A 13082-nucleotide genomic window follows, 5' to 3' on the forward strand; every position below is an offset into this window, starting at 1 on the left:
GATCAAATTTGTAGATGATCTCTGTCCCGAAGTGATGAATCTGTGTTTAGAATATTAAAAGTCATGGCTGAAATGTATTAAAAAGGATTCAAGCCTGCTTTGTTATACCCAGCACTCCCATTTTGTCCAATCACCTTTTTCAGCCTTCCTTGCAGGATTCTGCTTTTACTAGTTGGAATAGATTGGATATTAAATGCTTTAAAGACCTTTTTATTGATAACTGTTTTGCATCTTTTCATCAATTGGTTGGAAAATTCAATTTACCAAACGCTCATTTTTTCCCCAGATATTTACAAATTAGGCATTTTTTTTCAATCTCAGATCGCCAATTTTCCTAGAGCTTCTGAGGTGAAGATTCTGGACACATTTTTTTTGGATCACAACCTTCCGGTAAAGGATTAATATCTATTATTTATGACAAGTTGACTGGTATAAGACATGCCCTGAACCACAGTCAATAATTCACGAGACAGGAGTTATGCGAATAACATGGGCTTTTATTAACAGGAACATGGGTGTGTTAACCATCTACAAGGCAAGGCCCAATCTGAGCTGAGAGCAGTGGACAGGAAAACATAAGCAAGCAAGGGGCCTATTTCCCCCTAGTCAGCCTATAGCACCGGTCCTCCATACCAGCTAGCAGCGAGCAACTACATTCTACATACAAGTATGCAATACCAAGGATCACCACACTCATCCTCCCTTTAAAAAATGAAAGCCAGCTGTGACAGACTGGTAAAATAATGAACAAAAAGCTAAATTAAGAGTACACAAGTGGAGTATTAGTAGTTACAATTACAGGTTGAGTCTGTCCGGCAGCTTGATGTGGCGTCTGGACCATCTCAGCTCTTGCAGTGGTGAGATTTGAGTTGGAGACTCTTGTAGTGGTGATACCCAAGTTGGAGAAGGTCCAATAGTCGGTGTCGTAGGGGATGGTGGAAATGATGGCGTCGTGGGTGGGTGTTTGGTGCTGTCTTTTGTAGGTGTAAGTTTAGATCTTGTGGAAGAAAATGGACATGGCAGGGTATAGAGCCCGTTAGTGGGGTCAACAATTGTTCATCCCTATGGCCACAAGAGTTAGGTGGATGGGTACCATTCGGTACTTGCGTGGGTGGGCTGGGTGTTTGAGGTAGTGGAGACTCAGGCACTCTAGCTAGTACGAGCTATCAGACAGACATTGTGTCCTCCCTCAAGTCTGGAAAAATGACAAGGCATAATGTGGGTTAGCATGAAGGAGTTGAACTCGTTTGACTAATGGATCTAATTTGCAGGTTCTCCCATGACACTTGAGTAGCACATTTCCAAGGGTTGTGAGCCAGCTAGGCATAGTCATTCCAGAAGTCAATTTTCTTGGGAAAGAAAACATGCATTCATGAGGTATCACATTGGTGGCTGTGCAAAGGATGGAGTGGATGGAATGTAACGCGGTGGGGAGAAGTTCCTACCAGCGGGAGACAGGGAGTCATTTAGTTTTGAGAGCAAGGAGTATGGCCTTCCAGATCGTGTTCTCTTTTTCTATTCGTCCGTTACCTTGTGGGTTGTATCTAGTGGTATGGCTGCTGGCGATGCCTCTGGCCATTAGGTAGTGGCAGAGTTCATCACTCATGAAGGAGGATCTCTGTCACTGTGTATATATTCTGGATAACCGAAGAGGGAGAAGAGGTGATTGAGGTACTTGATCACCGTAGCGGAGGATGTGTCTTTGCAGGGAATTGTGAAAGGGAAACAGGAAAATTCATCAATAATGGTGAGGATGTATATGTTGGCGTTGGTGGAAGGTAGGAGCTCTTTGAAGTCGATACTCAGGTGTTCGAAAGGACGGGTGCATTTGATGAGGTTGGTGCAAGGTGGTCAGTAAAACTGTGATTTGGATTTTGCACAGATTTGGCAAATTGCGAGTGACCACACGATCCTCCTGAACAGATTAAGAGAGGTTGCGCGTTTTCACAAAGTGGTAGAGCCTTGTCACTACAGAGTGGCATAATTGATTGTGCAATGTTTGGAGTTGAGTGAAATTTACAGAGGCACAAGTACTTCTAAATAGAGCGTCAGAGGGTTCATCGAATTTGCCCAGGCAATACAGAGCGTCATAGTTGAAGGTGGGTAGTTCCAATTTCCAGCATTTTGTCATTTCTAATTTTGCTACGAGCCTGGTTGTTGAATATGAAGACCACTGATCGTTGGTCAGGGACTAGGGTGAACCGTCTACCTGCTAGATAATGTTGCCAGTGTCTAATAGATTCGACAATTGCCTGAGCCTCTTTCTCAACTAACGAGTGTCAGCCACACGAGGATACATAAAACTTTCGGTGCTTCCACTGTCAAACAAGCAGTTCGTAGGGTGCCCACTTACTTCTATATTCACTGCGGAACAGCTTAAATCATGGCTGATTTAGTTCCAACAAGGCCAGTGTTGTCAATGTTGCATCATCCCGTTCTTCGTGTTGCTCGTCTCCAGAGGGCGCTGTCCAACTAGATTCGCATAAAGCATTGTGAGCTGGCGGGAGATTTTGAGATAAGCAGGCAGAAGGGATTGATGGCTTTCCTGCTCTTCTCCAGAGATAACAGCAGTTTTGGTGGTCCTTTTAGAGAGCCCTCTGCAGACCTTTTCATAGTGACCCCTCTCGCCACATTTAACACACACAGCCTCTCTAGCAGCGCATCGGGATCTCAGATGCTTAGCTTGTCCACAGAAGTAGCATTTCAGTTGATTTCATGAAGCCACAGCAACGACAGGGTTAATGGCCGAGTCTTGATTCAGGCATTCTCTTTCAGGCGGTTCGGAAAAGTATCGAGTAGGGGCACGCAGCCATAATTCAGCAGCCAGTTCAGACAAGTTCTTCTGTAGACACCACTCTCCTTCAGCATGGTCTCCCCAGTTCACAAAGGGTCATGATAAAGTCACTGATCAACTTCCCTGGCTGCTGTTAGCGTGTAGCCAGCAAGTGACTGGCATACATTTCATTCCACTGGCCCACATATTTTTAGCTGAACATCAATAGTAGCTAAATAAGTCTCTTTGTTCCTTATCAGTAAGAAGGCCTTGGTGCGCTATGCGGGACAGAAGTAGGAGTAGCTTCTGCTCGCTGTCTACTATCCCAGCCACATTTAAAAATGCTTCCAGGCACCGCAGCTAATCCTCAATGTGAGTTGCACCCTCTGGGTCTCGTGGGTCTAGCTCGAGCCTGTCAGGCTCCATTCTTATTCGAGGTCAAGTTCTGGGTGCAGAAATCTGTTCCAGCGGTGCGGCTTGAACCGGCTGTGGGGCTTGAATGTGCACCAGTGCTCCAGCCCCCAGAGATGGGAAGAGGCGGAGCAGGTTTTTGTTGAGCCTCTGGTTGGCGAGCCCGTGCTCTATCGACTACTCCATTGTCTTCATCCCCCAACTCTGTTTTCAGATCGGTCACTACTTTTGAAGTCATCTCAAATGAACTTTGCTAATAAAATTGAAATGCAGTCAATAACTCACGAGACAGGAGTTATGCGAAAATCATAGGTTTTTATTAGCAGGAACATGGTAGTGCTAGCTATCTACGAAGCTAATCCCAATCCGAGCTGAGAGCAGTGGACAGGAACACTTGTATGAAAGCAAAGGGGCTACTTCCCCCCGGTCAGCCTACAGCGCCAGTCCTCCATACCAGTTAGCAGTGAGCAACTACATTCTACATACAAGCATGCAATACTAAGGATCACCACATGCCTCTTTAGTCCAAATTAAGAAAGCCTGGGAGCAGGATTTGCCCAGTGAGGTTTGGGACCCTATTTTTAAATTGATTAAATCTCTCTGTGATCGCCACTGCCTGCTGCAATAGGGCTCACATATCTAAAGTCAAATCATCTCATTTTTACTTAGATACAAATCCTCATAGTGATAAATGCAAAATAAGTGATGTTTCTTTAATTCATGTGTTCTGGACGTGCCCCAGTTTGTAAAAATATTGAAGAGAAGTTTTTCCAAATATTATCAATGATTCTCAATTTAAAATCCTCTAGTTGCTCTGTTTGGAACTCAGAGTAGATGAGGTTTTATTAAATTAAATGTTGCAATTTATCCTTTACTTCATTGCTGGCCAGATGTGCTAATTTCATTAAGTGGAAAGATAATACCCCACCTATTCATGCACAATGGCTAAGGGACATAATCCTGTATAAATTTGGAAAAAAATTAGGAATGCAATTAATGATTCAGACATGAGATTCCATAGGTTTTGAGGCCTGTTCATGGGCTATTACCATAATCTCCAGATTCAGTGTTAATACAGAATTTTGTCCCACTTCAGAGTGAGCTACTTTGTTTCATTAACATTATCTTTCAACCTTGTTTAGGGTCAGGAGTTGGGAAAATTTAAATTTATTAAAATTATTATGTCCTTTTTTATTGTTATGGCTGTGCTTTGGGAATTCATATGTATGATTATTCTCGCAGTGATTTTCTGTCTTTTTTTCCTGTAGCACATTCCATAATTGTATTGCACAACTGTATTATTACTGAAAATCATAAAAAATATTTTAAAAATAAAAGAGAGGGACAAGATCCAGTTGAAAACTATTTGATTGCCAATTTGATTAGCAGACAGCAAGCTAGCATGCAAAGGTTATTGGTCACATCAGGCTAAATGTTTTTCAGTATTACTTCTACAATAAAACTGGGAAGACATTCAAGCATTACTCCAAAACAAAAGTTGAACTCCCATTATGTCCTTGAATACACAAAAATATTTTTCTTGTTAATCAGGATCATTAAGAAAGACATAAGATGGGGGGGGGGGGGGGGCATGCCAATCAAGGGTTGGGCACGCAAAGCAAGGCAGGATGCACCAAGGGAAGGTGGTGGATAAACAACTACAGATGTTCTTCAATGAAGAATTCAGAAGACATTTATATATTCACTAATTTTTCCCCACAATGTCATTCACATTTCTGGTTCAAAACAGACCAGTACAATAGGCAATAGGTGCTGGAGTAGGCCATTCAGCCCATCAAGCCAGCAACATTCATTTAAATCATGGCTAATCTTCCACTATCAGTACCCTGTCCCTGCTTTCTCCCCATAACCCTCAATTCCCCTCTCCACAAGAATCTTATCTCACTCCCTCTTGAATTTATCCTGAGAATCGACCGCTACCATCTCTGCGGCAGAGCATTCCACAGACCAACAACTCTGGGTAAAAAAAAAAATTCTCATCTGTCCTAAAGGACCTTCCCTGCATTCTATGACCTCTAGTCCTGATCTCCCCCAACATCAGGAACATGTAATCAGTTTCTATTGTGCCCAATCCCTTATTAATCTTATATACCTCAATCATATTTCCCTTCATCCTTCTAAATTCTAACGTATACAACCCCAGTTTATCCAATCTTTTGGCATACGTCAATCCCACCATCCCGGGAACGAACCTCGTGAATCTACACTGTAGATTCAATAGCGAGAATGTCCTTCCTCAAATTAGGAGACCAGAACTGGATACAATACTCCAGGTGTTGTCTCACCAGGGCCTGTACAACTGCAGGACATCTTTACTCTATTCCCCTTTTTATGAAGGCCAACATGCCATTTGCCTTTTTCCAGTTTGTTGAACCTTTAGAGACTGAAGTACTAGTACACCTAGACCACATTGCACTTCCCCACTCCCAACTTGACTCCATTTAAATAGTAATCTGCCTTGTTGTTCCTGCCACCAAAGTGGATAACCTCACATTTATCCACATTAAACTGTATCTTTCATGCATCCACCCACTCACCTAACCTATCCAAGTCCCCCTGTATTTTCCTGACATCCATATTGCCACCCAGTTTCATGTCATCTGCAAATTTGCTAATGCTATTTATAATCCCCTTATCTAAATCATTAATATATATGATAAACAACTGAGGGCCCAGCACCGAGCTCTGTGGGACCAAACTTGTCACATCCTGCCATCCCGTAAGTGACCCGTTAATCCCAACTCTTCGTTTCCTGTGTGTCAACCAATTTTCTATCCATGTCAGCACCCTACCCCCAATACCGTGCTCTCTGATTTTGCCTACTAATCTCCTGTGCAGGACCTTATCAAAAGCCTTCTGAAAGTCCAAATACACCACATCCACTGGCTCTCCCATGTCCACCCTCCTCGTCACATCCTCGAATAATTTCAGAAAATTATGCCGACTTGTAATGATACTATTATTTGTCTAAGTGTTCTGTTATTTCTTCTTTTATAATAGATTTTAATAACTTCCCTACTATTGACATCAGGCTAACCAATCTGTATTTGCCCATTCTCTCCCTCCCTCCCTTCTTGAAAAGCAGCACATTAGCCACCCTCCAATCCACAGGCACCTCTTCTGTATCTATAGAACATTGGAAAATGTTGAGCAATGCGTCCACAATTTAGAGAGCAACCTCCCTAAGACCCCTGGGATGCAGTCCATCAGGCCCTGGGGACTTATCAGCCTTCAGTCCATTCAATCTACTTAAGACCACATGCTTCCAAATCTGGATTTCCATCAATTCTTCCATTACCATTTGAATTTCTATCAATTCCTTCGATACCGCAGGACCTCTACCCCCTATCTGACCTTTACCTGAATCTTCCCTGGTGAAGACAGATTCAAAGTATCTGTTGAACTCGGCAGCCATTTCCTTGCTTCCCGTAATAATTTCGCCCGTTTCTGTTTTTAAGGGCCCAATTTTGGTTCTAATTTTTTCCGCTTTACATACCTCGAGAAGCTTTCACTATCTCCTTTTATATTATTAGCTAGTTTACTCTCATGTCTCTTTTTTTCTCCTATATAACTTTCTTAGTTATCTTCTGTTGCTCTTTGAAGGTTTCCCAATCCTCTAGCTTCCCACTCCTTTTTGCAATATTCTATTTCCTTTTCTTGGACTCGCTACTGTTCTTGGTTTCCTTTGTCAGCTACAGTTGCCCTTTGCTTACCTTTCTTCCTCTTTGGAATGAACTAGTCCTGTACCTTCTAAAAATTGCCCAGAAATATCCACCATTTTTGTTCCACAGTTCTCCCAGCTGGGTTATTGTATTTTGGTGAGCTCCACTCTCATGGCTGCATAATCCCCTTTATTCAACAGTAATACTGATACTTCAGATTTTCTTTCCTTCTCCCTTTCAAATTGCAAATTAAAACTCACCATATCAGGGTCATTATTACTTAATGGCTCCCCAACTTCAAGGTCCACATCGTTACACCACACCAAATCCAGTAGTGAATAAGTAATTCAATGTCACATCATATACAGAAGGCAGAAGGCACAAGTAAATACAAATGAAATGGAGGGCAAGAAATTAAAATCCAAAGGAATGAAAGCACTTTAGTGAGAAAATAAAGCTTTGGACATCAGCCATTTTACAAGCCCACTTCATGAATACCTAAGAGTAAAAGATTTGCTTTTCAGAAGTACAAGTTTCACAGAAATCATTTAAGCCACAGAGTTGAGAGCACAATTGCTGACAGGCTGGCCACCTCAGACTGGAGACAAATTTCCCCCAAGAGTTGTGAAACTCCAGAGTTTTGTTTTGCTCAAGTAGGTTGTGGATTGTAATTAACACTGAAGTAAAAAGATCAAAAGTAAATGCTGCTGGTGTGAACATCTAAAATAAATCCAATGGCTAAAAGTAATTAGCAGTGGTTTTGTAGAATTAAAAAATATCATCGCTGGAGATAAATGTTTGAACTCCAGGTGAATAACATGGCAGGACAATTGGCAGGAAAATGGACGAGGGCAAGGATCAACGACACAGCACTATGGCAGTGACTTTACTCCCATTTTTTATATATGTACACATTATTCAATGTGATTTACAGAAGACAAAGAATCAAATTAGTAGTTTAATTCAAGTGAATGGGATGGATGAACATCATGCACATAAATCGGAAACTTTCATAGACTCCAAGCTACAAATTTTTAACTGCAACATTCAAAAATGTTGCTTCAATAAATGCAAAGCCATAACATCTACAATAATTAGGAAAGATTTATTGACCTGCCTTCAGAGAAGCACATTTAAAATAACAAAGTGAAATGAAAAATATTACTGAACCAAATCTGGAACTGTTCAATGCACTTTTGAGCATCATGACCCAAATTGGTTTTACATTAAAATATTTAATTTTAACTAAATACATCTGAAATACAGCTATTGTTTTGTTAAAGGACTTCATCACATATACAATATATAGCCATCAACAAATCACAGGTTTAACTCTTAATTCCAGGTTAATCAGAATGCATCCTAATCATTACACAAAATACAGTTAGCACATGAATTAACAAACAGCACAGAAAGTACAAGTGTATAATCAAGAAGTTACCATTCATTTTCAAAATTTTCATTTTATACTTTGACATGAAAGTTGTTTGTGAACGCAAGTCAATCTAACAATTCTCTCTCAATGTAAACAGATTTGTGTGAATGCTGGGGTAATACTACAGTATCACATGCAGAAACAAGAGTCTGATGAACAATTCTGGAAAAACAAGATCACTCAATTGTCTTGAACAAAACAAAAAGATTTTAGTTCCCAAATGCTATTTAAGAGTATTTGCTAGAAATAGCACATTGCTCTACCATAGATCACAGGGAATTGGTCATGACTGAAATATTTAAAAAGGCATTGCTGACCTTCTGATCCTCTGTTCACCTTGATTTCACTGCAAGTAAGACACACAAATATTACTCCCACAAAGATTTTATGCATTCCAAGAGAACAGAAATATTGCCAGAAGATCAAAGCTAATTTGCCACATTTTGGGGGAAATTATGTTTTAAAAATCACTATAATTAAACAGAGAAAATAACAATAATCTTAAAATGTAGCAAATAAACTGCAAATGCTGCAGAAAGTACATTAACATTTGTGAACTATTAACTAGGATCTGGAGTTTCACTACCTTAATGTTATACAAAGGAGGAGATTTCATGTTAGATTGTCAGCAATGCCTTAAATAAAACTGAAATATGTGGAATTCATCCAGGAAACAATGTATGCTTTACAAATGAAAACATTCTCATCTGGAAACAGTGCAGGGATGTAGCAGCATCTGATCAGGATTTCAGAAGATAGGAATATAATTATCAATCTTGGCCCTGTGTCTCTGTGCAATGCACTCTGCAATCCATACAATATTCCTGCATTCCTGTTCTTTCAGTTTCACATATGCATAGAAGACCCCAAAGTGAAATTGGTTCAGGAATGCCAACTTATTCAGTTTAACCTGAAAAACATACCAAAAGTTAATGTCAGTCTTGTACAGGGGTTAGAATTCTTAAATGTTTCCCCCTCCATATTTTGTGAATGCAGAGCTGGAAGAAAGGCGACAGCCACTCCCCTCCTCCAATCAATTTGCACTTTTCCTCTCTTGTCCTATCCATGTTCAATGATCACCTTTTGCCTGTTGTTCTGTGCTCCTCCCCCTGCCCTTTCCTCCCTCCTCACCCAGCCATTTTATTTAGATGCCTGCTTGCTTTTTTCTCATAGTTTGAGGAAGGCCACAGGCCCTAAACATTAGTTATCAGACTTTACCTCCCATGGATGCTGCTGGCCTGCAGAGTTCTTCCAGCATTTTTGGGTTTTTACTACAATCATAGCATCTACAAACTTTTGTGTTTCACTCCTCTCTTAAGCTTTAAATTTCCACTTGAGTTATAAGCATTGTTTTTTTTTTGCATTACACATTTTGAACATCTGTAACAAGAGAAAGCCCTTTGCCCATCTCCAATAAATTTGACTGCAAATTATTCCTGTAGAGAATGTGTATTCAAAGCACCTTAGCCCTGACATGGATACACAATGACTCTGCAGGAGTCTCTCATGCCATTTTGATGTCAAATCCACATTTAGAAACCATGGACAGGATGATGCATTTGACACAAATTTTTTACTTATATTCAGGGCCATCCAGCAGGGAGGCAAGGCCTTTGGATTCATATCTGTGACAGCCACTAAGATTTTCATTTTTTCAACATGAAGCTTGTGGATCAGGGGAAGAGACTCACGACGAATGCCACAATTGGCAAAAAGCACATGTCTCCTTCATTGCAAGAGCATAACAGTGCAGAAGAACCTGACATGATGGATCTTGACTGGGTGGGGGGAGGGGGAGGGAGAGAGGAAAGTGAGTCAAGAATGACTGTCTCAAACTTTTCAAACCCATGTGTTTTCCTAAAGCATGCTTAGAGTCATGTATAAACTAAGATAACAGAGGAAAACACCATTTTCAAAATTTCAATGCCTGTCTCAACCCAGCAATAATTTGCATTCCATACCAAGCATTTTGTTTTAACAAAAGTGGTGCATTCACATCTTGCAAAGGAACTCAAGAATACAAAGAGTTCAATATATTCCACCACCATACACAACAATATTTTCTCTCAATAGTATTAACTTAGAGATAGAAGCCATCCAATAACTTTAATAATTTTATTTGGACCTCCAGTGATACCTTGCATGGTTTTATTTAAAAATTAAACTCATGATAAACACTGTGGGTCTTTTATACAAAAATTGATGAATTTATCAAATGATTGGGAACCTACCATAGATATTTCTTCTAAATGCATCAGTGCTGATTCACTTAATATGTACTACCAAAATAACTAAACTTATTGATTCTACTTCACTAGATCAATGTGCCGAAAACAAATGTGGAACAAGATCAACTGATTTCCAGAGTCTGGGTTAAGAACTCAAGGGAGCACCTCATGCAGTTCTCCACTTCTGAACCAGCATTTATTAAATAAAGTACCTCATGTTCAAAAAACCTATCCTCGAGGGTTTTGTCTCCAGGATTGCTGCCAGCTCCTTCAAAAAGTAGCTTGTATTCCTGAGGAACAGACAACAGTGCAGTCAGGAATCAGACACTCATCTACAGGAAAAGTACAGCCAAAGAATTTATTACTTCAATTAGCTATAAAAGTGGATCAATGTTACTTGTTAAATATTCTATACCCAAGACAATTTGGAAGTCATTGATTACAAGCTATGTATCATTCAAAAAAAAAATGAACATGTGCAACCCAAAAGTAACTGTGCTGTAAAACAATAGGACATGTTTCTTAAGAGAATATCAAAAGATGAAATTAATTGCATTCAACTGTAGAAATCAAAACTGTTAAAAAGGTACCAAATATTTATTAGAAAAATTATTTCCAATGAGGCAATTTTCACATGAATTATTCTAGACTTCTTCACAGCACAACTTCCCCACCAATACTTACTGGATAATAGTCTGCCACAGTCTTCACCTGTTCATAATCATCAGCTCTAGCTAATTGAGCAAGTCCTTCAGGATATAGTTTTCCACAATGAGGAAACAGTTTAGCTCTATCTTCTTTAGATAGTTCTGTCCCAAAAGAGTTTATGGTAATGATGAAAGCGCGTCTATCTGCTTCAAACTAAATGTTACAGGAAAGAAATTAATCCAATCAATTCTTATTCTACAAAGCGTCTTTTCAAAATTCTGCACATTTTTGAAATGTGTATAATGCACATTGATATAGTTAAATTAATAGGGTTCCAGCATTGAGAAATGTATTCAGATTCCCCAAATGTCATTATACAGCATTTCAAAATACTTCAACATCAGGTTAAACAAACAGCAGGATAATGGCAATAGAAATGAAGTTTCATTATTTAGATATTTTAACCATACAAATATCATTACATACTTTTATTGGACCTCCAGAAGCAGGGCAATGTATTGTCCGTAATGACCAGGAAAAGACACTTTCGAAGTGGACTTACAATATTTTGCTTGTAAACTTGAGTTAATATTGAAACTACAAAAACATTGCAGAACGTTGAGCAATGAATTCTGAAATCTTACCTCCAAAATCAGACACATCGCATCAGCAGTTGTGCCACCCAATGTCTTGCAGAATTTGTAAAATGATTCAAGATATGCCTTAAGGGTTTGGTGGTGGAAGGGAAAGAAAAGCAACCAAGTTGATTACACAGTACAAAACAACAAATGCTATGCAGAAAATGCTAATCATTTTCATCTTCTTTGAATTATAACAATCCCAATATAATCAGACAAAATGCCAGTAAAATGAAACTTTCTCATCAAAAGAAGTGTGACCAACAACAATCTTTTCAGTTGGCACTCAGTCACACACCAAATCACTCAAGATTTAGCACAATTGGCATCAAAACTGCTGGTGCAGAACTTTAGTTTGATATTTATGGCATGGTAGCCAACTGCTACAAAGAAACACATACACACTTGCAGTGTGGGAGGTTAAGATCTGAGATTTATTGAGGCTGGCAGGCTCCTTTTATATAGTTGGAGTTCCCGCCATTTGATTGGCTGACCTCAGCCGCATGAATAACAATAGTGGGCAGGAACATTCTTGCATGTGAATACCCTTCTTCCCCAGCCTGTTATTCATCTTGGCCAGCGCCATTTTAGGGCTGCTGGTCTTTTAATGCTCCAGCTTTCAACCGCACCGATTCGCTGTGTTAAGGGACATGTTATAGTGCGTTATGCTATTGTTTACTACCGTACGCGTCGCGCAATGATCTCCGTGGGCAGGCTGCTACAGAATATTATTAATGTTTTTGTTGATCTTGATTAATGGGGACTTTAGAGACTTTGTATGCTAACACTGGCCATGTCATGACACTTTTTAATGTGTTAAGCCCATTTAAGTTTTCAGAATAAGTGATTTCGCAATTACCTTGTAAAGTGTATTACGAATAATTTCAATATTCATTTCATCAAGGTCCTGTTCAGATATACAATCCTGGAAAAATGCAGCTGAAATGAAGACAAAAACTTTATAACGTTGATTATTTTACATTCTAAGTTGAAAATGCTCAATCAAATGCAATTTTCTTCTAAACAAAATTCTAAAAGACAGTCCGACAGCTATGTATTGGATTGATTTTAAAATACACAAACATTTCAACTGTATATTCTAATCCTTAGGATCCTACAGCAAACAAAAAAGTGGAATTTACAAGATATTTTCTGTATTCTGTCTCTATTCCCTGTTCCTTTCTTATTGGATGCACATTTAGAAACTAGTTCAGGATGGGAAGCAAATGAGTATTTGTACTAAAGCAAGAATATGATCAGTATCAA

The 13082-nt window shown here is 39.5% G+C and overlaps 1 protein-coding gene across 3 annotated transcripts in view; it reads right to left on the minus strand.

Moving 5' to 3' along the window:
• Window positions 1-7953: 7953 nt before the first annotated feature.
• atp6v0d1 (ATPase H+ transporting V0 subunit d1) overlaps window positions 7954-13082 on the minus strand; it is a 44085-nt gene continuing 38956 nt past the window's right edge. For 2 of the 3 annotated variants that reach the window (XM_069901453.1, XM_069901454.1), the window contains exons 4-8: window positions 12676-12755; window positions 11823-11900; window positions 11215-11391; window positions 10743-10820; window positions 7954-9212 (exon numbers count right to left, since the gene is read on the minus strand). In XM_069901453.1, the coding sequence (XP_069757554.1) occupies window positions 9051-9212; window positions 10743-10820; window positions 11215-11391; window positions 11823-11900; window positions 12676-12755 (575 nt within the window). In that variant the 3' untranslated portion in view covers window positions 7954-9050. The remainder of the gene's footprint in view (window positions 9213-10742; window positions 10821-11214; window positions 11392-11822; window positions 11901-12675; window positions 12756-13082) is intronic. The other variant, XM_069901455.1, reaches the window with a different exon arrangement.

This window comes from Narcine bancroftii, chromosome 10 (genome assembly GCF_036971445.1).
Source record: "Narcine bancroftii isolate sNarBan1 chromosome 10, sNarBan1.hap1, whole genome shotgun sequence".
Lineage (NCBI taxonomy): Eukaryota > Metazoa > Chordata > Chondrichthyes > Torpediniformes > Narcinidae > Narcine > Narcine bancroftii.